Source organism: Elephas maximus, chromosome 7 (genome assembly GCF_024166365.1).
Source record: "Elephas maximus indicus isolate mEleMax1 chromosome 7, mEleMax1 primary haplotype, whole genome shotgun sequence".
Classification (NCBI taxonomy): domain Eukaryota; kingdom Metazoa; phylum Chordata; class Mammalia; order Proboscidea; family Elephantidae; genus Elephas; species Elephas maximus.
The window spans coordinates 88285353-88312637 of NC_064825.1; the positions used below are offsets into that span (position 1 = coordinate 88285353).

The following is a 27285-nucleotide window of genomic DNA, read 5'->3' on the forward strand; positions in this document are numbered from 1 at the left end:
GTTGAATAATAAAATGAACTCCTATATAGTCACTAGCTGGATTCAATAGTTGTAACACTTTACTATATTTTATTTATTTAGTTTTAAGTTAAGCTTCAACATAAAATATAAAGAATATCATAAGACTCACCTTTTCAACCTTGTCATAATTTTTAGCTTTAATCTGAAAAGAAACAAAGAATATAGGCTTATCATTCTTTAGAGTACCAAACACTATCTCTGGAAAAGATTTCTGATCAATCTTGCAAACTCACTTTTATACCTTTCTATTAACTTTCATATACTCATTTATATTGAAAACCTACTTCATGAATTTAAAATTTTATAAAATAGTCATGACATGGATACAGAAATATATATAAGGGCTACTTGGACAGGGCTTTATGTATCTAGTAAAGGTAAACTGAAAGCTTTACTTTACTGGAAAACCACTACTAGAATGATCTAAGACAGCAAGAAAAAAGATTTGAGAGTTTTAACTACACATAAATATTCAGTCAGTAAATCTACTATATTCCAGGCAGCTGTGCTAGGCACTAGAGATACCACAGTGAACAAGACAGGCATGGTCTGCCCCTACCCTCATAAAACTAACAATCTTACTGGGGAATATACACAAATAGGCCGTTATAAGAGATCACGGTAAATGCTAAAATGAGGGAATACCGTGTGCTATGGGAACATTTAGGAGGAGCATAAAACTCTAACTTGGGTTAAGTTAGAAAAGATTTTCCGAGAAAGCCTTAAAGATGAGGCATAAGCCTGGTGAAGAAAGGGAAGGGTTACTCCAGGAGAAATAACATGTTCAAAGGCCAAGGTTAAATATTACATTTTCCTTTTCTTGAGTATTTCCATCAGATGGTGGGTGGGATTAGTTCCTTAGCTGTGGTGTATCTGCAAATCTTTTACTCTGACAAGTAAATAAATATCTTGGTTGTTTAGAGAAATCTTGACTTGTGGCCCTTTTCTCTCAGTAGAGTATAGGTATTTTCCCACTGATTTCTGGCTTAAGGTACTGCAGAAGAGAACCCTGATGGCAGTCTGATTTTTTGTTGTTGTTGTTGTTCCTTTAATGGTCTCTTGATCTTTCTCTCCGGAACTTGTAAGATTTCCCCTTGATCTTCAGAGTGCATAAATTTTACCAGTATATGCCTAAGCATAGGTCTTTGCTCTTTGAGGCAGTTTCATCAACGATCTGGAGTCTGACATTTTGGGTTCACATTCTGGCTATGCCACTTAACCTCTATTTTCCTCATCTGTACAAGGGTGATAATACCTATTTCATAAGGTTACTGTGAGGACTCGGTAAGTTAGTAAATATTCAACTCTTAAGACACTGCCTGGCACAGAGTGATCACTTAGTTATTGACATTTATTATTATTACCACTAATTCTGTCTGGAACTCAGCATGCCTTTCAACCTATAGACTCAGGTATTTTTTTAGCTCCAAATACTTTCTTCTTTTTAAAATTATTGCCTCTCTTCCATTTGTTCTTTTTTTCTTCTTTGAGAATTCCTATTATTCATGTGTTATACCTCCTGGTTCTATCCTTAAAATCTCTTAGCTTTACCCTTTCTTTGAATTTTTCCTGTGGGTTTTCAAATATTTCTTCCACTAGATTCTTCTCTAGGGAACTAATTTGAGTCTCCACATGACCATTCTTTTCCACTTCACCTATTGCTGCTATTTGGTTCAAAATATTGGGTTTTGGCTCCAGAGAGATTAAAAAATACTGTACTTTGAATCTCATTGTGTTCATATTATTTTCTCAAGTTATCAACTCTCCTCTTGAGCAGTTCTATTTTTGGGGGGGCCTGTTCTAACAGTTTTTGTTATTCCTTCTTTCTGATTGCTGAATCCTTGGATGTGTTTTTTTTTTCTTCTATTTACTGATGCCCAGTGTTGGCAGTCCCTAGAGTAATACAAGTTGATCCCTTCTCTACCTTGACAGTTGTGTAGCAGGCATAGGCAGCAAACAGGATGCTCTAGTCCTCTGTCGAGGATCCAGAAAGAAATCTCTGTTTAAGGGTAGGGAGGACTCAGCCAGCTGGTTCCTTCCTGGTTTCTTGGAGGCCAGGCTAATGCCAGTGTTCCTCTGGGGCAGGAAGGCAGTAGAGCACTGCCAAGTATTTCTGTGGGTCAGCTACTTCCTCCTTTCCACCAGGCCTCTTCTTTGAGACTCGCATAGAGCCTAAAAAATCCTTATATCCAGCTGGTTGGCTCAATAAAGGTAAATAGGTTGGGTTGAGATGAGTTCCAAGTCACGAGCTTTCCAGGTACAGATGACAGATTATATACAGAGTTCTTAAAATAGGTTGGAAAAAAAAAAACTACCCATTGGGAAAATTGGCAAAGAATATGAACAGGCAATTCCCAAAAGGGAAAATCCAAATGCTTAAAAACCATATATATAATGATATTACTCAGCCATAAGGAGACATGAAGTTCTGATACATGCTAAAACATGACACAGCCTTGAAAATACTATGCTGAGTGAAATAAGTCAGTTACAACAGGACAAATATTGTATGAACCCACTTATATAAAATATCTAAAATAGGCAAATGTGTAGAGATCAAAGTTTATTAGTGGTTACCAGGGGTGGAAGAGAAGAAGGGGACATTACTGCTCAAAGGGCACTGAGTTTCTGTTAAGGGTGATGGAAAATTTTGGAACAGTGGTGGACGCACAATATAATGAAGGTAATTAATGTCATTAAATTGCACATGTAAAAATGTTGAAATGACAAATTTTTGTTACATGTATTTTTACTACAATTACTAAAATGAATTACAGCTATAAAGGTAATTTGAAGGGACTTCCACAGGATCCGATTGAATCAAACAATAAAAATGTGTATAGCATAATCCATTATTGTAAAACAATGACCAAAATTAAATCCTATATATGTTTTTATACGATTTTATGGGAATGGAGAAAAACATGGAATACACAAGGTCGTTAACATAGGTATGGTGAGTGGGGTGATAGAGATGGAGAAATAAAGATAAGAAAAAGAGACTGTACTTCATGTATATGATTTCATTCATACATTTAAGTATAAATTACATATATATGTGAAAAGCCCTGGTGGTGCAGTGGTTAAAGTGCTTAGCTGCTAACTGAAAGGTTGGGGGTTTGAGCCCAGCAGCTGCACCTTGGGAAAAAGATGTGGCAGTCTGCTTCCATAAAGATTTACATCCTTGGAAATCTTATAGGGCAGTTCTACTCTGTCCTATAGGGTCACTATTAGAATCGATTTGGCAGCAACAGGTTTGGTTTTCTGGTTTTATGTATGTGTGTAAGAAATGTAAAACAAAGAAATTCTACAAAATATTTTTCTTCCTACATGAATAACTGGTCCTGTACCTTGTATACATCAAATCAATTATTTATTGCTTCAACTGGTATGAGTCAGTATGTACATGTAGAAAAAGAGATTTCTGACTAATACAGGAAGGACTCTCTGGCCTTCACTATATGACCACTGATTGTCATTCATTAATTCAACCAAGGACTAGCACTAGTGACATTACTGTCGTGGCCATAATCTCATTATTTTTAAATATATCATTTGTTTAAAAAAATCTATTTTTTTAAAATTAGCAACCTGCTTTGGAAAAGCAGTGTGATCAAATGCAAAGAATTTTATCATCTTGTGTCAACTCCTTAATCTCCCCCAGCATCAGTTTTCCCATCTACAAAATGAGAATAATAGGAACACCTACTTCAAATGGTTGTTCAAAGGACTGAAAATAACATAAAGCATTTACAACATTTCAGGTGCTAATCATAAATACAAATTTTCATTACAAATTCTCTAAACAGAGACACACAAACCAAGTAGCCAGAAAGAGTATTGGTTCCATTTGACAGAAGATAAAAGTTTTGCTGCGGGTCATAGTCAAATGCCATTATTGGGGAGAATAGCCACAAACACTGTTTTCAGTCATCCTAGCACTAGTGCTTTTTTCTTCTTTAAAAGATTATTATTCTAGGTATTGCTTATACTCCTTGGTTCTTAGTTTTGTTAGCTGGTATGATTAGCACTTCTTATGTTATTCTGGGTATTGCTTACTAGTATTTATATTGAAACATTTCATCCGTAAGTTAAATATTCTTAAATATACTTAGCATATTTTGTATACTTTTAGCATATTTTTGTACATATTTTATACATGTGTACAGGGAAGCTACTCTACCTGATAACCAATATTGGTTTGAATTTTTAAAATAAAGAAAACCTCTTGATAGGATACTGCTTTGAATTTTGTTTTGACATCTGTGTTTCTCAGATCATTCAGTCATCAACCCATAGAAAATATCTCCATTAAAAGCCCATTATATGCAGACAAATAAATTTGCAAAACTTACTAGAATTTGTTTATATCTACTAAAAATAATGTTATGCAAAAGGAAATAATCTTTGATGGTTACAAGGGAGGGGAAGGGTGGTGATGGAAAAACACTAAATAGACAATAGACAGGTGGTAACTTTGGTGAAGGGTAAGACAGTACACAACACTGGGGAAGCCAGCACACCTTGTACAAGGCAAGGTCATGGAAGCTCCATAGGCACATCCAAACTCCCTGCGGACCCAATTGCTGGGCTGAGGGCTGTGGGGACCATGGTCTCAGAAAACATCTAGCTCAATTGGCATAACATAGTTTATAAAGAAAATGTTCTTTATGGCGAATAGCGTATGGGGTCTTAAAAGCCTGTGAGTGGCCATCTAGGATACTCCACTTGTCTCACCCCTTGGGGAGCAAGGAAGAATGAAGAAAACTAAAGATACAAGGGAAAGATTAGTCCAAAGGACTAATGGACCACATCTACCACGGCTACCACCACTGACTGTTCTGACAGGGATCACAACAGAGGGTCCCGGACAGAGCTGGAGAAAAATGTAGAACAAAATTCCAACTCAAAAAGAAAGACCAGACATGCTGGCCTGACAGAGACTGGAGAAACCCTGGGAGTATGGCCTCTGGACACCCTTTCATCTCAGTAATGGAGTCACTCCTGAGGTTCTCCCTTCAGTCAAAGATTGGACAGGCCCATAAAACAAAATGAGACTAAAGGGGCACACCAGCCCAGGGGCAAGGACTAGAAGGCAGGAGGGGACAGGAAAGCTGGTAATAGGGAACCCAAGGTTGAGAAGGAAGAGTGTTGACAGGTCATGGGGTTGTTAACCAATGTCATAAAACAATATGTGTACTGTTTAATGAGAAACTATTTTGTTCTGTAAACCTTCATCTAAAGTACAATAAAAAATTTTTAAAAATAAAAATAATGCTATACAATGTTAAATGACCAGGAATCTTAAGTATCTTCAGTCTCCTGAACAGTGGTTCTCAAATTTTAATGAGCATAACCATTTTAGATGAGTATTTAAACCAAGGATTTCCATTTTTAACAGGAATCTCAGAATGTTCTAATGCAAAGAGATAGAGGGGTTTACATTTTGGAAGCACTAGTCTAGAAAATTATCAGACGTTTACTAAAACCAAGAAACCAAACCCAGTGCCATCGAGTCGATTCTGACTCATAGCAACCCTACAGGACAGAGTAGAACTGCCCCATAGTTTCCAATGAGCGCCTGGTGGATTCGAACTGCTGACCCTTTGGTTAGCAGCCGTAGCATTTAACCACTAGCCCACCAGGGTTTCACATCTGTTACAAAGAGAAAAATCTATTTTAAAAGGTGGTTGGAAATATTCCAAAATATGAACAATTTATGTTAGTGTAGTTTTCTATAACATGGCTATATTATTTTTGTAATTTCAAAAAGCATTATGAGAAAAAAGATAAAGCTACATTTTAACACTTGCATTTCTCGTATGCCTACTGCTTATCATAAAAATTTGTTATACAATTGCATTATTACTTTTTAAATCAATTGTTAGGAATTTTACCAAGATATGAAAATTTGCTATGGAGGGAAAAGAACAAAAATTTTCAATTACCAAGATCCTCACAATTACATTTATTTTATAAAAGGGGAAGATAACTGAAATAATATCAAGATTAAGCTTTAAATTTATTAAATTCAAGTTAGTGATTATTTTGGCAAGAGTAAAACAAGTATCACATATTGAGTAAACACTAAGATTTGTTCCTGATAATTTTGAACACTTTATATTTTCGGAAACCCTCGTGGCATAGTGGTTAAGTGCTATGGCTGGTAACCAAAGGGTCAGCAGTTCAAATGCACCAGGCGCTCCTTGGAAACTCTATGGGGCAGTTCTACCCTGTCCTATAGGGTCGCTATGAGTCGGCATCGACTTGATGGCACTGGGTTTGGTTTTTATATTTTCAGTTCTTTGCTAACCTCCATAATCATTTATTGATCACAGATTGTCTTCTGGAACTAAAACTGCCCTCTGAGCATTCATTGGAACCAATGATCACTCACAGCAGATTATTTAATTTTGTAAACTGTAAACCTTGTCAGCAGACTAACTGTGGTAATATCCATTTTTAACACAGTTTGGATAAGCCATGCCTTTTAACTGGGAATATTTTTATATGGAGATCTAAAGAAACCACAGTATATAACTGTTCACAAATATTTATAATTTTTATGAAATGTTGGTGTAAATGCCTATAAAATTAATGTTTTCTCACTAGAAGGATAAATCTTTATACATTAATAGCATTTTGACTAATTTCCTCAAACTCAATTATTTTTCTTAAAATACTCCTGGGAAAAAAAAGCAATTCCCGTATCATCAGAGTAAAAAAAAATTATGTTGCTTTTAAAACCTCAGTTATAAAAATCATTAGTAACTACACAGTTGATTTGAAATGATTCAAAAACCTATTTGATAAATGTACCTAACTGACATAATTCCATGGAGGAAAATAAAGAAGCAAGACAATCTAAAGAAAAAAGTAAAAAGTTTCCACATACATTGTTTAGGTTCCTATACAACAACCATCTTTGGATAAGTGAATGCTTGAGTTTTACGAATAGGCTACATAGCAGAGGCAGGGCTAGACCCCATCTAAAGTGATTTCACATGGCAGTTGCTGACAATAAATGTGATTAATCAAAGAATTGCAGGCCCACATTCGTAATTTGTTTCCCCACGCCATGTCTACCCTAAAGTACAACACATGTGCTGTTGTGGGACCTAAGACAATCAATTTAAATTTAGTCTGGGATGCAGAAGCTGCCGATTCAATTTATCTTCTTAATCATCCAAAAAGGTTAGCGCCAATCCTTAAACTTGAAAGCAAATGTAGCCCTAAATATGAAAGCCATCTTCCATTTATTTACCCTTTTTTATATACTTTTTTAACTTACTCTTTTTTGTTGCTCTCTACCTGCCTATGCCCTGAAAAAATGTCTTAGAAGATGGCAGAAATGTTAAGTATTTTTAAGGAATTTGGAAATGTTGAGCTCTACCTTTGTAAGTTGCTGTAAGTTACATCCATCATCCACTCCCAATTTTAAGGTAAAGATAGCAGGAAAGGAGCATAACCAAATAAAAGCATTCTTTTATTCAATAAACAATTGTGTGCCTACTATGTGGCAGGGTCTTTCTTAGCACTGGATGTGCAGTGGTGGATAAAACTAAGTGCCTACCCTTCTGAAGCTTAAAATTTAGCGGGGAGAGTCAGACACGTAAACGACTAAAGAAAAAAAATTTTTTTTTAAATCCTGACTTTTCTATATATCTTGGTAATAAGATTATAGGTAATTTTTAGTTTTTGCTTATCTGTACTTTCTAAGTTTTCCTACAAAAATATATATTATTTGTATAATCTATAATCTTCCTATCAAGTAGATACAAATGTATGCCTACATATAAAAAAATATATATATACATATGCACTAATTTAGATGTAACAGATGGGTCAAAACCTGTTGATGTCCCCTAAATTTTCAGTCTTCCAGGTACTCAAATGTGTCATAGAAATAATGTACTTGTTAAATACGAGCAGGAAATTAAAGGCCACCGTGAGTTATATGGAAACCCTGGTGACGTAGTGGTTAAGTGCTACGGCTGCTAACCAAAGGGTTGGCAGTTTGAATCCACCAGCCGCTCCTTGGAAACTCTATGGGGCAGTTCTACTCTGTCCTGTAGGGTTGCTATGAGTTGGAATCGACTCGACAGCACTGGGTTTGGTTTTGGGTTTTGGTGAGTTATCAAAAGACAGACAGTTTGAATCCACCAGGCGCTCCTTGGAAACTCTATGAGGCAGTTCTACTCTGTCCTATAGGGTTGCTATGAGTTGGAATTGACTCAACGGCAACAGGTTTGGTTTGTGGTTTTGGTGAGTTACAGGTGACATTAAAAATTGCTAAACAAAACTGATTACTTTCAGATCTGAGTTAAATTTACTTCCATTTGATTCCTTGTACTAACCAAATAAGGTATTAACTAGTCTTGTACTTTCCTGAACAAACTAAAAAGTAATTTCGTGGCATGTGCTTAGGAATTACCAAGTGGATATGGGGACATGGCCCAGGACCCTATTAAAGAGCTGACAATCTCGTTAGAAACATAGAAAAAATTATTAGAAATAACATGTGACAGAATTTAAATATATACTAAAATAATTTTGTATACGCTCCATGTCCTATAAAATTCAGAGGAAAAGGATTTCCAAGCAAACCAGAGTGATGAAGGAAAGCGTCACAGAGCAGATGGAATTCCAGGCCACTAATGAAAAAAAGGGTTTGTCTAAGTCAATGAAATAACAAGAGCTTCTTAAGTGTTCTGCGTGGTGAAGACATCCACAGGAAATTAAGAATATGTACTGGAAAAACAGTTTGGCTAATTGTGTTTAAGGCTGATTTCAGAGAGCCTAAAAAATCAAGCAGAGTTTAAATCTGATACACACAACAACAGGACGTCACTGGGGTTTTTCTGGAAGCTGAATGGCCATGAACAAAGCAGAAAAAGGAAGGCTCATCAGTCTCTAGCATGCAGATGCGAGATGGGTACAGATGTACTTTTTAGTCCTGTGGGATAAGGCAAGAAGGCAAACTGTAAGAATAGTTAAGGGGGCTGGGGGAGGGAGGGCGGGAAGGAGAAGGGCTTTCACTAATTAGATAGTAGATAAGAACTATTTTAGGTGAAGAGAAAGATAACACACAATATAAGAGAGGTCAGCACAAATGGACTAAACCAAAAGCAAACAAGTCTCCTGAATAAAATGAATGCTTCGAAGGCCAGCATAGCAGGGGCAGGGGTTTGGGGACCATGGTTTCAGGGGACATCTAAGTCAACTGGCATAATAAAATCTATTAACATTCTGCATCCCACTTTGGAGAGTGGCGTCTGGGGTCTTAAACACAAGCAAGCAGCCATCTAAGATGCATCAATTGGTCTCAACCCACCTGGAGCAAAGGGGAAAGGAAGAATACCAAAGACACAAGGTAATTATAAGCCCAAGAGACAGCAAGGGCCACATAAACCAGAGCAGAAGTAGATGGTGCCTGGCAACAACTGATGACTGCTCTGACAGGGAACATAACAGAGAACTCCTGAGGGAACAGGAGAGCAGTGGGATGTAGACCCCAAATTCTCATAAAAAGACCAGGCTTAATGGTCTGACTGAGACTGGAAGGACCCCAATGGTCATGGTCCCCAGACCTTCTGTTAGCCCAAGACAGGAACCATTCCCAAAGCCAACTCTTGGACTGGACAATGGGAGAGAAAATCATACTGGTGAAGAGTGAGCTTCTTGGATCAAGTAGACACATGAGACTATGTTGGCATCTCCTGTTTGGAGGGAAGATGGGAGGGCGGAGTGGGTCAGAAGCTGGCCAAATGGACACAGAAAGAGAGAGTGGAAGGAAGGAGTGTTCTGTCTCCTTAGGGGGAGAGCAATTAGGAGTATATAGCAAGGTGTGTATAAATTTTTGTATGAGAGACTGACTTGATTTGTACACTTTCACCTAAAGCACAAAAAAAAAAAAAAAAAAGAATAGCTAAGAGGTTATTGCTGTTATTCTTAAGTAGGGTAATAGTGGCCTGGACTTGGAGAAAGGGGAGTGAGGAGTGAAAAAGAGTAGAGGGAAAAATAACAGGTATTTTTTCATGGGAAAAATACCTAAAAATGTTATGAGAGTTGCTATAAAAGAGATCTTAACTTTAAAATAGACAATTTGTATGTGAATTATTTATAGCTATCTCATATGAAACCTAGTGAAAAAGTAAACATTACAGCAATTCTCGTAATATTTTCAGATTTTTTTCCCCATGTGGCAGGTTTTCTCAGCACTGTATGTACAGTGGATTACAACTCCCCCCCCCCCAAAAAAATACGCCATACATCGATAGGGAATTGCCAGAAGTTCAAACCAAGAATTCTGCAAGACTAGCAACTTATTCGTTGGAATTTTTCTTTTTTACCAGCACTACTGACCACTATAGGGGCCCTGGTGGTACACTGGTTAAGCGTTTGACAGCCAACCAAAAGGTTAGCAGTTCGAATCCACCAGCAGCTCCTTGGAAACCCTACGAGGCAGTTCTACTCTGTCCTATAGGGTTGCTATGAGTCAGAATCGACTCAATGGCAAAGGGTTTTATTGACAACTATACACCTGGAGCTCATCAGATGGATTACACAGAAATCAAATCAACTACAGAGACAATGGAGAAAGCTCAATTCATCAGCCAAGATAAAGCCAGGGGCTCTCTGTGGAACAGTTCATAAGTTACTCATATGCAAGTTCAAGGTGAAGCTGAAGAAAAAAAGAAAAAATCCATGAGAGCAAAAGTACAACCTTGAATACATCCTGCCTGAATTTAGAAACCATCTCAAGAATAGATTAGACCCACTGAACACCAGTGACTTTGTGGGAAGACATCAAGGGTATCATACATGAAGAACATAAAATGTCATTAAAAGGAAAGGAAGACCAAAATGGATATCAGAAGAGACTCTGAAACTTAAGCTCTGAGTAGCTTAAGCAAACAGAAGATATGATGAAGTAAAAGAACTGAAGATTTCAAAGGAAGCCTAGAGAAGACAAGATAAATATTATAATGAACTGCACATAGAAATGGAGTTAGAAAAGCAAAACAGGTGAACATGATTGGCATTTTTCAAGCTGAAAGAACTGAAAATTCAAGCCTCCAATTGCCCTATTGAAGGATTCTATGGGCAAAAAATCGACACAGAAAGCTTAAAAAGATGGAAGGAACACACAGAACCACTGTACAAAAAAGAATTGGTCAATGTTCAATCATTTCAGGAGGTAGCATATGACCAAGAACCACTCGTACTGAAGGAAGGAGTTCAAGCTGCACAGAAGGCATTGCCAAAATACAAGCCTCCAGGAATTAACAGAGTACCAGTTGAGATGCTTCAACAAACTGATGCAATGTTGAAAGCGCTTATTGTCTATGTCAAGAAATCTGGACGATAGCTACCTGGTTAAATGACTGAAAAAGATACGTATTTGTGCCCATTCCAAAGAAAAGCATTCAAAAGGAATGCAAAAATTATTGAACAATATCATTAATATCACATGCTAGCAAAATTTTGCTTTAGATAATTCAAAAATGGCTGAAGCCATACATTGATAGGGAAGTGCCAGAAGTTCAAGCCAAATACCGAAGAGGACATGGAATGCGTGATGTATCACTGATGTCAGACACATCTTGGCTGAAAGCAGAAAATCCCAGAAAGATGTTTACCTGTGTTTTATTGACTACGTGAACGCATTCGACTGTGTGGGTCTTATCAAATTATGGATAAATTACGAAGAATGGGAATTCCAGAACACTTACTTCTGCTGATGTAGAACCTCTAACACGCGTCAGAGGAAATCATTCAGACAGAACCAGGTGATATCACATGGTTTAAGATTAGAAAAGGTATAGGGCAGGGTTGTATCCTTTCACCTTATTTATTCAGTCTGTACACTGAACAAATAATCTGAAAAAGCGGACTATATGAAGAAGGATGTGGCATCAGGACTGGAGGAAGGCTCATTAACCTGAGATACGCAGATGACATAACCTCGCCTGCCAAAGGCAAAGATGAATTGAAGCACTTGCTGCTGAAGGTCAAAGGCTACAGTCTTCAATTTGGATTACAATAGAACATAAAGAAAATGAAAATCCTCACAACCGGGCCAATAAACAATATCATGATAAATGGTGAAGAAATCAATGTTGTCAACCATTTCATTCTACTTGTATCAAGAATCAGCCGTTTACTGCCATTGGAAGCAGTAGTCGAGAAATCAAACCACATACTGCATTGGGAAAATCTGCACCAAAAGACCACTTTGAAGTTTTAAAAAGCAAAGATATCACTTTGATGACAAAGGTGTGCCTGGCCCAAGCCATGGTCTTCCAATCACCTCATATGCATCCAAAAGCTGGACAATAAAAAAAGAAGACAGAAGAACTGATATATTCAAAGTGTAGTGTTGGCAAAGAATATTGAATATACCGTGGCTGCCAGAAGAAACAAATCAGTCTTGGAGGAAGTACAGACAGAAAGCCCCTTAGAAGTGAAGATAGTGAGACTTAGTCTTACTTTGGACACATCATCAGGAAAAACCAATCTCTAGAAAAAGAGATCATCTTTGGTAAAGCAGAAGGTTGGCAAAAACGGGAGAATCCCTCAATAAATGGACTGACACAGTGGCTACAACAATGGGCTCAAACACACCAATGATAACAGGACGGCACAGGACCAAAGTTTCATTCTATTATACATTAAGGTCACCATGAGTTGGAGCCAACTCTATGGCAACTAATAACAACAGTTAAGAGGCTGGTTTTCAAATAAGACAGTAGAATTAGAGGTGTATTTGAAGTCATCTGCAAAAAGTTTATTTATAACTAAGGCATTAAGTATATTCTCTACAGCAGAGAACATATAGACAAGCAAAGATTAATTTCTGGAAAATATCCATTAAAAGCATAGAAAAGATAGAGAACCTGGAGCAGTACTTTTGAGAAGTAGGAAGAGCAACACAGGATAATATCTAAGGAAGTCTAAGCAAGTCAAAGAAGAAAATGGTAAGAAAAACAGACCTATGGATGGTAGGAAATCAAGAACTGGGGTAGAAAAGACAACTGGAACTGGCAATAAAAGCTGCTGCTTATCTATTATAAATTTAAAAGTTGAAACAATTGAGCCTCTTAGAAATCATTCAACAATTAATGACAAAATATTGCTAATACAAGCAACATTTATTAAAATAATGTTTTTAAGGGTTTATATGTATTAAATCATTTAATCCTGAAACAGCACTGAGGTAAGGATCAATATTATTCCCACTTAAACATGAGAAAACTGAGGCACAAGGAGGTTTAGCAACTTGCCCAAGATCACACAACTGAGCTTAGTCATTATACTATACTGCTTACAAGCAAGATATATATGAGAATGTTCACTGAAAGAGTGCTTGTAGTGCAGAAAATTTGGAAACTTAAATGACCAAAGGCAGAATGATTAAATTATGCTTTGCACAATGGATTATATACAGTATATAAATGGAAATATGTCCATAGCACATTATAAAACAGGAAGTAAAATGAAAAATAATTAGTAATCCCATATAGTATGCTTATCTATCCATCTATTCATCCACCCATCTATCCCTTTACGCAAGAGAAATAAACTCAAGCAGAATGCACACAAACTGTCAATCAAAATCATTTTCACTAGAAAGGCTGGGATTACAATTTTTCACTCTGTTACATACTCCTGTAACATGTGTTTTCACAACAGTAAACAGTTGTTTGCTTTTTGGTTTTTTGTTTTTAAGAAAGAAAATTATAGCTGGTTTTAGACAGTAAATTTCCCTCTGAATAGTACACTGGTACTTTTCTCTGGATATAAACATCTCTATTTTAAATCAGTTTTAAAAACCTCTCAAATTCTCATGCCTATGAGGCTACACAAAGTTAAATAATTGCTAGATAAATCAGGCAATACTGATTTCAACCAAGACCATCAAATGTAAAACTTTGACCTAAGTTTGATTTATAGGGTATCTGTCAACAATCATTTAGCATTTATACTCAACCTGTTTTGCTTAATAAACTTATAAACTCTTCACTTGCAGTAAATGCATTCTGTCAAAACCATGCCAAACATTACTTTTCAAAGAATAATCAATCTACAAAATTTGAGTTAGAAAAATACTCTTCCCTTGATAATAGAATATTTTACCTTTTGAGAAAAGTGAGTAATCTTGTCTAAGGTATCAGAAATCACTAGTTAACCTTCATGACTCAGGCTTTGCTACTCTACCCCTCACTATGCCACCTCCCCACGGTGCCCTCAAATTGCTATATAGCATAGTTGTTCCTTTTAAAAGGTAAATAAATTAACATAGAGAATTTGAGAAATATTTTTTTTATACAGTAGGCTCACATCTTTGAGCTACCAGGGGTGTCAGAAAATTAAGTTTATAAGCCACTGATCTAAAATATTGCATTAGTTTCCTACTGCCCAGCCAGAGTGGTACTCAAATAGATGAGTTGATTTCTTCTGCTCAAATGTCTAATATTTGTTTATTTCTCCCACATCATCTTATAGTCTTTTCTACCCTACTACATTAATTTTGTTTTTATCAAGTGTTCCCTTAATAAAATGAAAATCCTTCCAGGTAAACTGAAAATATTATTCAATCAATACAATTTTTCCAGGATTACTACATAAGCTTTATATATTGCCTTAAAAAATATCTCACTCTCATTTGCTGAATTAATCTCCCATTAGTGTAGTAATTTTTTTTTCCTTATGTGTTATGGAAGATTTTTTTGGGGTGAAAAACCATTAAATAACCACTCTTTACAATTCTTTCATTTCTCAATATACTTTTACTGCATACAAACTAAGAAGTGCTATTTAAAAAAACACTGTCAATTATCATTGGACTGCTCCAATTTTATTTACTCCTTTACTGAAGATCGCTCAGCATTCTCATTTCATTGAGTCCCATAAAAATACCACATTTTCCTATGCATTTTCTTATTACTGATTTAATTCTACCAACATTTTCATACTGTTAAATCAGGTATAACATTTATATAAGATACCTAGTATCATGAATAATGCTTCATCTAGCCTTTCTTAAAATCACTTTTCCAAAAACAGGATTAAGCTTCTATACTGAAGTGGATACAAATTCAAAAGATTACATTTCTCCATTTTTAAGCAATTTTTCCACACTTCCAATATTTACCTATCAATAGAGATTCATGATTCTGCAAATAACCCATATCCTCATTCTACAAAACTTGCAGTGTATTTTTTAGACTAAAATATTCCATGATCTTATTAATACTTCCATTCAAATACTCTTAATTTTAGATTAGAAATCATTATATTCTAATTGCATCCTGCTACTCTGCTTTTGATACTTTTCTATAGGATTTTATCCAAGAAAATAAAATCAACATTTATATTGTGACCCAGTACTAGTTTTCCCAATCCTACATACATAGTATATTTCTATTTTGTTATTGCAATGACCTAATTCCAAGTTCCTTTTTAATAAGTGCTTATCAAATAATCTCCTAATAATCTTTTTCACCAAAACTGTATCTTTACTCAACCCTCTGCTCTCTACTCCTGGACAAACTACACACGGGCCAATTTTACTAAAAATCTGAAGCCATTTTTAGAAGTCATTTCCAGGCTCAATTTAAAAGATCACATCAGCAACCTTTGATAAAGAAATATGAATTCTAAGAGGGTGGCCACAAGAAATGATTATGTGTATAAAAATATTTAAGTAAAATTATATTTGAGTTGCTTATAAAGCAAAAAAAAAAAAAAAAAAGGAAACAACATAAATGTACAACCACAAAGAATTGGTTAAATAGCATATATCCAGAATGGAGTACTGTGTTGCTATTTAAAGTGACTTTGTAGAATAAATGATGACACAAAAATATGCTACCTTGTGAAAAATACGGGTTCCAAACATTTTTTAAATTATATATTTATAGACCTAGAAAGGTTAGCAGTGGTGAAAGGTAATGGGAATGAACTTTTTTCCTTTTTGCCTATACACGTCTAATTTTTCCACAATAAGCATGTATGTATATTACTTTTATATAAAAATACAATAACTTTACTTTTTTAAGGATCATGACAAGTTCTGCTTTTTCCTCTCAACTCTTTCAAATTCCCTTCATTTGATACTATTTCATTATGCTTGCCTTTTAAAATTGAACCAATTCCAAAAATTTTTTGTCCATATATTTACCTTCAACGACAATTAAACTGTGCTAACTGTAATTTTTCAGTACTGCATCTACATATTATTCCATTGGCTCATTAGAAAACAAATACATCAATATCATTAAAAAAAAAAAAATTCCATGAAGGCAAAGAATTTTATCAGTGGTTAAAGCTCTCAGCTCCTAACCCGAAAGCTGGTGGTTAAAGCCGCCAGCCACTGTCTCCTAAAATGTGGGAATCTACTCCCGTAAAGATTACAGCCTTGAAAATTCTATGGGGCAGTTTTACTGTTCTGTAGCGTTGCTATGAGTCAGAATTAACTTGATAACAACAGGTCTGGTTTTTGGTTTGAACACATAGTAGACATTCAATAGTCGCTACATGAATGTGAGAAAAATACTACCAGTTATTACTTCATATTAACGCAAAACTTGGGGAATTAATAGTATACTATTTTGAATATCAGTGGAAATATAAAAGTGTAAATATATAAATTTTAAATAAAGCTCATTATGAATTCTGTAATTCTTGTTAAAACATTAAAAAAACTCACACCAATAAAATAATTTACAAGCAGTGCCAATTCTTATACTGTCAGTCAATTCAGACTAAAACAACAATTTTACAGAATAGACAAAATAAGGGCTGAATTAAACCCATAATATGGATTTTGAAAGCTAGTAGGTTTTCACATGGTTTAGATCATTCCATTATTACACATTCCAGTCTCTTGAATGGAAACATCGTTTCTATTTCCCAGGCTAGCACTACTTCAAATGATCACCCAAAGACAGGAATTTGGGGACTTTGAAAGTAGAGTTTGAATAGGTGGCAGTAGTTAAGAAATCATCTTTATGAAAGGCAAAGAAAAAATTCAGATAAAAATATTAAATTCTGAAAACAAACAACAACCAAAAAACCCAAGAAATAAAATAGTCATGATTTTTTTTCCCCTTCCTTGTGATAGGCAAGTTCCAAAATTTTGGATCTTCATGAGATTTAGTTTCAATTTAAAACTTGAAGTATTCATTATCTCCAGAATGTTTATAATCTACTAGATGCTTAAATTTTAGCTTTTGTTCCTTCCTTGATAAACTTCTGAATATATTTCTCTGAACAAGTCTGTAAAGCCTTACTTAACAAAGGCATGTCCTATTTTTTCTGGAATCTGATTTATATAGTTTAAAATGTTTGGTTTGTATTTTACATTTTATCTCTGCCAAATATATGCTTGTGGTGACATTTTCCAAAGGCAAAAAAGCATTGTAAAGTTCAAATTCTACAAGGAAAATTGCTATTAAGGTTTTAGTAGATGAGATTGAAATGAATATTCTACTGGAAGTCTTGCTGTAAGAAAGAGACCCTCATGCTGTCACTAAATTGTAAAGAAAACTGATGTGATAAAAATGTGACTAGCAAGCACTGGGACAATACATAATACTTTAGCCAGGGGCCTAGGGAAGCCCCCTGTGGTCTAGTGTACACACATGGCCATTCTTTCTAGTTGATTCTAACATACAGGTTTAATTTTGTCCAGGCCTTGTTTAAGAGGTCATTCAAGCAGTCAGATTATCCGAAGCTGTGACACATAATAATAGGAAAAGAATAATTTCCTAAGGGTCAGTGTCTGAAAGCTGAGTTCCAGGTGGCCCTTTCCCAATCACTACCTATAGCAGAGGAGCACAGGAGGACAGGCAGTGACAAGACTAGGGATCCATTCCCCTCACGGAATCCCACTACTCCCCTCCTCCCCAAATATACACACCAAGTATAAAATACCCGAAGGACTGGCTTTCACACTGCCACGGCTGAGATATATTGTTGCATTGGAAGATGTGCATGTTGGAAAACCAGATTTTAGGAAGTGTTTAATTACTGCACCAAAGTGAAACTAGTTTTAAAAATGATTAAAATTAAACATATAGGATATAATCCTTATACATAAAACTCACTTTAAAAATATCTGTGATTCTTGAAAGATTGTCTTGATTTCGATGTCTATTTTCTATAAAATATAACCTTATTGAACAGCTCAAGAAAATCTGTAGTGCGAATCAAGACTTTTCTTCACAAGAATTTTACAGGCAAAACAAGAGAAAAATTATAACTAGTAACAGAAATAAGCCCTTATAAAATCTACGTAAAACTATCTCATTACATAACGTTACCCAAGTCTTCTAAAGTTTAAAGTTGAGCTGCAAGAATATAAAAAGCTCTAAAGATGTCTGAGAAAAATAATTTGCAAACCCAAGATTTTAATTTAAGTGGGAAATTACAGGTTTGACCAGCTAAATAAAAACTTAAGTACAAAACATGTCTCTAAAAGCAAAATATTTCAAGCAGGTCAACAATACCAAAATAAAGGAAAAGAATGGTCTTTCATCTTAGAACGTATTTATCATTCCTTCCACTGACATACAGAAAAAAACAAGCTAATATACATTGACTATGTAAATTTGTCAAAATTAGTCGTACTTTTAAATAGAAAATGGTGTTAAAGTTTCCCTTACTTCCTTAATGTATAGTGCTCCTGCAAATAAGAAAACAGAGAAGTGGGCAAAGGATAACAGTTCTCAGAAAAACAAAGGGCTCTTAAACATATGAAAACATGCTCACTCTCATTCATAAGAGAAATATAAATACTAGGACATCATTTTTCACCTAATAAAATCAAACCCATGGCGGGTGAGTCAATTCCGACCCACAGTGACCATATAGGACAGAGTAGAATGTTCCACGGTTTCCAAGGAGCGCCTGGTGGATTTGAACTGCTGACCTTCTGTTTAGCAGCCATAGCTCTTAACCACTACACCATCAGGGTTTCCTTTCACCTAATAGTACTGACAAAAATTAGAAAGTGTCATAATAGTGTCATAATACACCATGTGAGGAGGTTTTGGGGAAACAGGCTCTTTGAAAGATTACCGATGGGTTTTTCAATTGTTACATCTGTGGAAGACAATGAGATATAGAAAATAACAATTAAAAAATACACATATTCTTTGATCCAGGAATTTAATCTAGATATATTCACACGAATGGAAATGACATGTACAGTTACTCACTGTACTGCTGGCTGTAGTAAGACAAGTTTGGGCAGAACTTCAATGTCCTTCAAAGGGGCACAGGGTAAATATGGAATACCATGTACTCATAGAGGAGCAATGATCTCCAAAATACACTGTTAAGCAAAAAACAAATTGCAAAACAGAATGTAATGTAGAGAAAATATACATGTTGTACATGCAGTAAACATCTCTAGATTGACATGAAACTGAACATTTTTACTGGGGAAACGAAACGGGTGGTTCAAGGCGAGGGATTAGGCGACTTTTCACTGTAGGTCCCTTTTGTATCCTCTGATTTTTGAGCCATGTGAATGCATTACTTTTTCAAAAATAGGTGTTTTTTAAGCTTTTCTCTACTTGGTACATAATCTTCTTGGGTTTCTTTTATGCTTAAATATGTTTCTATATTTTCCCTACCAATTTTCAAAACAAATATTTCAAAAACTTCAGAATGTACAAAAGAAATAGAATGTATTTGCATACATGAGATGTTCAGTGTTGTTACATTATTTAATAGTATTTTTAAGGTAAAAGATTAGTTTTAAAACTTTTAAACACCTCACAGAATGTAGGCATTTTTAAAAGCAAACAACTCCAACACAAATTGATGAAACTAAGTACAGAAGCACTACCATAAAAATTTACTTGGTTAATTTTCAAACTTAATAATGGATACTAATTAATAAAGTGAGGCACTGGTGAAACTCAATTAAAAAATTCATTTTCAAGTAAGTTAAAGTGTCACATGAAGTACTAAACCTTGAATAATATTTTTCAATTATATATTTGGGTAAAAACTTGAAAAGTTTATCATATTCACAAATTAGTAAACTTACAAAAATAAAATGCATAATAATTTTGTCCCTGATAAAAATGTACCTAGGATTACTATAAAAGTGAAACGGAAGAGGCTGTGAAGCACTTACTGAAGATCAAAGACTACAGTCTTCAGTATAAATTATATTTCAACATAAAGAACACAAAAATCCTCTCAAATGGACCCATAAAAGCAAGATCATGATAAACAGAAAAGACTGAAGTTGTCACAGATTTAATTTTACTTGGATCCACAATCAACACCTATGGATGCAGCAGTAAAGAAATCAAAGGATGTATTGCATTGGGCTAATCTGTTGCAAAGGATCTCTTTAAAGTGTTAAAAAAACAAAGACGTCACTTCGAGGACTAAGGTGCGCCTGACCCAAGCCATGGTATTTTCAATTGCCTCATATGCATGCAAAAGCTGGACAATAAACAAGGAAGACTAAAGAACTGATGATGGTGGTATTTCATTCTACTGTACATAGGGTCACTTTGAATTGGAACCAACTTGATCGCACCTAACTATTCCACTAATCATAATTCTAATAAAAATTCTTTAAGAGAACTTTCATTAGAATAGAATGACTTTGGAGAAGGCTTGTTAAAAAAATTACTGAGAGTAATCTGATTGACATTTATTTAGATTTTTTCTTAAAAATTTATATACATGTTTAAGAAAGCTATCTATATACAATTGGAAATGTCCATAAATGCAGGTATAACTTTGAAAATAGTTTTAATAACCTTGTCTACAAGCATCTTTTTTCACCCCAAAATATGAAATTTTTTCTCCTGGGTATAGAGCTTTAAGTTGACAGCCATTTTCTTTCAGCAAATTGAAGAGACAGTCCCACTGTCTTTTGGCTTCCACCGTTGCTGTTGTCGAACTGCAATTCCTTTGAAAGTCATTTGTCTATTTTCTCTGGCTGCTTCTCTGATTCCTCCCCCCCCCCACCCACAATCTTTAGTGTTGTATGGTTTCACTCTGATGTGTCTAGGTACAGAAATTAAAAAAAAATTTTGCTTGGGGTTCACTGAGAAACTTGATCTGTTGATGTTATAATTTGAAAAATTCTTTGCCTTTCTTTCTTTAAATGATGCTCTGCCTTATTTTCTCCTCTAGTTCTGGAACTTCAGTTATGTTATTACTCTATCCTTTGTGTCTCCTAACCGCTCTTTCATATCTTCCATCTCATTATATCTTTAAGAGCCCATCTGTATTCCTTCAGTTCTCCAATTCTCTTCATCTGTGTCTAATCTGCTATTAACCTCACTAAATCTGATAATTCTAGCTTCTGAAGACTTTGCAGAACTGTTTCTGCTATATATACGTCTTCTTCATATGCTTAGTTTTTAATAACAGAACTGTTCCTTATCCATTAAGTATTCATTAAGTTTCTTTGGTATCTAGTGTAAAGATGCATTCCTCCAGACAGTTTCAGTAACTATTACCAGGCACCTAGGGGCATAATTTAGCCTGAAATCAATGGCTTGAGTTTCTTTCAACCACCCAAGTGATGTGCATTAGGACTACATATCCATGCAAGGGCCAGCTTGTTGTTATCTCAGGATTTCCCCCAACCAACTTAGCTCAAATCAAAACGACTTCCTTCAGTCTTCTGTGGTTGGGAAGTATAGATTTACTTCTGGTTCACCATCACCCTGATGGTAGCCTTTTGAGCACACAACTTTAAACGGAGACGTTCAGTTGGATATTCCACCTTGGGCAGGTCTTGGGTTCTGAATTTTGTTGCCTCAGTTCCTAGAAATCTTCAAAATTGCAGCTCAAGTTCTCCCAGTTTGGATAATGTCCTCAGGGCAAAACCAGTTTGTCTCCCTGTGTTCTTGATATCTGCTACTTGACTCCCCCAATTAGACTGTGGCCTGGTAATTCCTTACTATGCCCTAAGTTTTTCAATGTTTTTAAGATGTTCTTAAAATCCTGTTCATCAGCCTTAGATATTTTCAGTGAGAGAGCTGATCTGAGGAACGCAGTCCACCATAATTGGTAGTCTCTTTCAAGGTATTTTATTAACACCTAGTTAAAAAAAAAGTTGGAAAAAACATGCAAGCTATTCTAATATTCTAATAGGCAACTAAAAACTAAAATTCGATGTTCACTGAAATACTAATTTGCAAAGGTAAAAAATAGTTATCATAAAATTCCATTAACCAAATACATTTCCTACAATGCACTATTACAGAATTCCAAAGTAATTATAATTCAGTTCTCAGAAACACTTCATAGATTCAGCAACTGAGTTTACCTTAATATTTGCTATGCCTACAGAAGTGAAAAGTTTGGACAAAAGCCACAACACGCTAAAATAGTAAATATATAGTATTTAACACAGAACTCCATTGTTTCTTTAAAAAATTAAAGCTAGAGTAATTCTGTTACTTTAAAAAATAAATCTATACAGTTTATGGATTAAGTTAAAACACAGGCATTTATATATTTTCAATCATCTAAATGGTCTCAATGAGTTTCTGCTCATCAGATTTTGGCATTGTGCATATATTACAACCTTAGTCAAAGCTGTGAAAAGGAGTAGGGAGAGTTAGACTGTTGATGCTTTACAAATATGGTCTGGTCTAGAGCAATCTGACAATCAACCTTTTTTATTTGAAAATGTGAAAACTCAAATTTTTATCATATAAATACAAAGGTCTCAGAAATTTTACTTCTATATGCCTGAAATTTTTTTGTATCCAGCCAGGAATCTATCTTCATATTAGATTTTGCTTTTTTAGCTTTGTCTGTATTTCAGAAACACAAGCAACCAATTTAAAAAATGTACTTCAAAAAGCTAGGTGAATTAGTAATGCCTTTTAATCAGGCAATCCTTTAATATTAAAATTAAAGTTGTAAAATATGATAAACTCAAATATTTCAGGTTCCTGGAATATGCCAACGCACAAAAGAGAAACTATAAAGCATAATAAGTATATTATACAGTATACTGGAAGGTGAAGAAATAGAGCACAGCAAAGGATCAGAAGTTCTGGCATGCCAGGACGGGGGTGTTAGGGATTTTAAATATGGTGGCCACAGTAGAACTCATTGAGAAGGTTAACGCTTTCGCAAAAATTTACAGAAAGCAAAATAGTCAAGCAGTTACCTGCTGGCGTATCATTAGAGCAGACAGAAAAGCTAATGTAAAGAAAGGTCCTATGGTGGGAGTGTCTGAAATGTTTGAAAAACACCAAGGAGGCCAGAGTGGCTGCAGAAGAGACTCTACAATGTAGATTATCTACCATGTGGATATCAAGCAGAAACCCTGGTGGCGTAGTGGTTTAAGTGCTACAGCTGCTAACCAAGAGGTTGGCAGTTCAAATCAGCCAGGCATTCCCTGGAAACTCTATGGGCAGTTCTACTCTGTCCAATAGGGTCACTATGAGTAGGAATCGACTTGACAGCAGTAGGTTTGTTTTTTTGGATATCAAGCAGAAAACTTTTATCCTTAAGGTGGTACCCTATCCTGGAAATCACTCATTAATTTCCTATTAAATAAAAATATAAGCAGTACTAAGTTTCTGCTTGGGATGATAAAAACTTTTATGGATAGTTCACAAAACATGGTAAATGTAATTGATGTCACTGAATTGTAGAATTCAAAATGGTTACAATGGCAAATTTTTATTATATTTATTTTGCAATGAGACTAGAATTATGACATCTCAATTTTTCCCTAGACCTAAGTTACATTCACCTTATTTCGTTGTTAAGTGCCTCTGAGTTGATTCCAACTCATAGCAACCCTACAGGACAGAGTAGAACTGCCCCACAGGATTTCCAAGGAGCAGCTGGTGGATTCGAACTGCCGACCTTTTAGTTAGCAACCTGAGCTCTTAACCACTTTGCCACCAGGGCGCCCTATTATTTCAGCCATTGTAAAATTCTAGATGTTCATTATTTTTGTACAACTCTATTTCATAACACCTTAACTGCAATTCTAGATTAACACTGACCATTAAGTTCTGTTTCTGAAATTAACAGTCACAGGCCATTTGTTTAAAAGAGTAGCAGAATTACACTTAGAAACTATCAAGGTAAACGTGTTTTAACTCCTCAAATAAAGCACATTGTCCCTCCCCATTGAGGCCTCTGCACTTGCAGGTCTCTTTGCCAGGCATTCTCTATTAACTCCTACTCGTACTTCAGGCCTCCATTTAGAAGTCCTGTCTTAAAGGACTTCCTTGACCCACCAAAGCACCTACACCAAGTGGTATTGTAAATTTAAAGGACAGGGTCCATTCTATTTGCTGTGGAGTCCATAGCACCTAAGTGGCATGTGTTTACTCAGTAAATCCTAGAAGGTTAATAAATTTTAGATGCAGTTCAGGAAGAAAGGCAATTCCTCATTTTCCCGATACATAAAGTGAAAGTCAGAACCTGAAACTTTTTTTTTTTGCCTACAGCCACATAAAAACTGATTAAAACACAGTTGGTGTGGGGCCTGAAAAAGCACCAGATGACTTGAGAATCCACAAATTCAACAATTATACTACTGAAAATGGCATAAAATTTTGGGCAATTTCATCTGAATATAACCCAGGCAAATGTATTAATAGACATCTATGAATTTTTATTCTACTAAAAACCCATCATTTTAGAGTGCTTTTAAGGACTAGTCTTTCACACATAAAATTACTTGCCAAGACTTCTTTACACAATTCTGCATGTTTTAGCCTACACGGCATCTCCTAAAAGTTACAAACCAGTTTATAAAGTTGTCTTCCTATCCATAAAATATCTTAGAATAAGCATCCTTAGGGTAAAATTCTAGTTATTTAATTGTGGGTAACTTAAAATTGCAAATTTTCTCTTACAGGTAAACAATGCAAATTATGACCTAACATCGTAATTTACTTCAAATTAACTGGACAGTACCAGGTAGCTGCATGAAGATATTTCAAGTTTCAGTAACACAGATTGGAGATGTGCTCAAAAACAATTTCTTCAGTATATAAGTCTGAGAAACCATAAATTACAAGTAATGGGAAAGAAAGGTTGGGTCAGTTTCAATAAATTTGATTTCCCCATTAGCTACAGGCATCAAGATCCTCTTTCACAAATTGTGTGTGTGCTTGAGTTACACAATGCACCCCTCTGACTTAAATCTTTCATTTTTATTTTTTTCATGGTTTTGTTTCTTAATTTCTTACATTTTAAAAATCCTGCCCTCCAAAAAATTTTTCAAAACTCCAAAAAAAAAAACAACCGATTTTGGAAAGTATGAGAACAACTATTTGTAAGCAGATATTCAAAGTCTAACATACTCTACCTATATTTTTAACATTGGCCTTAAGAAAATCCCATCTTAAACTCCTAAGGCTAGATTGACAGTAAAAGTTATTTTCATATTAATGTAGAATGTAAAGAATATTCAGAATTGTAAAGAATGTGTTCATACAAATTATTAAATGTCCAAAAATACCTAAGACTTACCCCCCTTGATGTACAGAACTCCTTTCTGCCATTTGAAATCAGGCCCAAATACATACAGCTAAAGACTCTACATATAAAGGAACAGCACACAGAACGACAGTACGCAGAATTTTAGAAAGGTTTTATAGAAAGCATTCAGGTTGCGTGAAGTGTAACTGTACCATACCATCTTCTAAAAGATTTGTAGAAAATTCCACTGAAGCAATTTTCTTCATGTGATTAAGTAGCTATATGTAATCTACTTTTTCCAATGTACCTCAAAATCCTGATCAACTTATTAACAAGAGAGCTAACTAAGAATACCAAGAAACTCTCAGGCAAACAAAAACTCCAGTTATAAACCTCCTATATAACTACTACAGCTTCATTAAGCTATTTTAGGTCCCTGAGGTTAGTATCATTGTTGTGTGCTGTCCATTGTCTCAGTGACCCTATAAGACAGTCATATGGCCCCATAGGGTTTCCTAAGCTGTAATCTTTATGGGAGCAGATTGTCAGGTCTTTCCTCTCGTGGAGCTGCTGGTGGGTTCCAACCACCAACTTTTCAGTTAGCAGCCCAGCGCTTAACCATTGTACCACCAGGGCTCCTTCAGTTAGTATAAACAAACAAAAACCCACTGCCATCAAGTCACAGCACTATGAGTCTGACTCATAGCTACGCTATACGACAGTGTAAAACAGCCCCACAGGGTTTACAAGGAACAGCTGGTGAATTCGAACAGTTGATCTTTTTTTTCTTAGCAGCCGAGCTCTTATAGTGGTTAGTAATCAGCTCACACCCAGAAATCAGAAAGCCTGAGTTTATGTTCCCACCTTCCCCACTTACTAGTTTACACTGTTGATTTTTAGGCAAGCTACTTAACTCCTCTTAATCAGAAAAACTGAAGATCTGAAAAAAAAAAAAAAAAAAAACTAGGAAAATACCTACCAAAACCAACCAAACCCATTGCCATCAAGTCAATTCCAACTCATAAAGACCCCGTAGGACAGAGTACAACTGCCCCATGGGGTTTCCAAGATTGGAATCTTTATGGTAGCAGACTGCCATATCTTTCTCCTGCAGAGCAGATGGTCAGTTCAAACTGGTCTTTGTTAGCAGCTGCGTGCTTTAACCACTGCACCACCAGGGTTCCTTAGGAGAATACCCACCTACCTCAAGGGTAAACTGATTAATCACATCATCTGTATAAAGCACTAATAAGCACAGTGCCTGGAAAACATTAAACACTCAATAAAAGTTAGCCAATTACTGAGACAAGTAATCAGAATAAAGAAAAAATTATTACCAACAAGATACAATTGAAAAATTTCTCAATGCATACTTTTAAATTCTAAAAATCTGGAAAACATCTCACCTCCAAAGATATCTCCTGCACATACTTTACCTTATGTCTATATGCAGTATAGGTTTTCTGTAAACATTTTGTAGATCTATACAAATGTGTATGTATGAAGATCTCTATGAAAATCTAACATAACTGAAAGAACCTGCTGACTCTACGAACTTCAGCACTGTACCACGTATATTTGGGTAAGATCCACAAAAAGTAGGTTAAAATAACTTGCCTATTAGTGGAAAAAAAAAAATGCACTCCCCACCTGCCTTCCAAATTATTGTTCTCATTCAAATGGATGGGTGGGTATGGAAATAGCATTAAGTATATGGGGTAAACTTAAACACAAGGCACAACAGAAGGACAATTATGACGTAAAATACAAAAACTTGGGATTTTATTATCAACCATAAAAACAGTGAGTTTT

The 27285-nt window shown here is 35.4% G+C and overlaps 1 protein-coding gene across 1 annotated transcript in view; it reads right to left on the bottom strand.

Moving 5' to 3' along the window:
- The window catches only part of CSTF3 (cleavage stimulation factor subunit 3), an 84339-nt gene that overhangs the window by 27610 nt on the left and 29444 nt on the right, over window positions 1-27285 (bottom strand). Inside the window, exon 4 of the mRNA XM_049890856.1 lies at window positions 131-163. Coding sequence (XP_049746813.1) covers window positions 131-163 — 33 coding nt within the window. The remainder of the gene's footprint in view (window positions 1-130; window positions 164-27285) is intronic.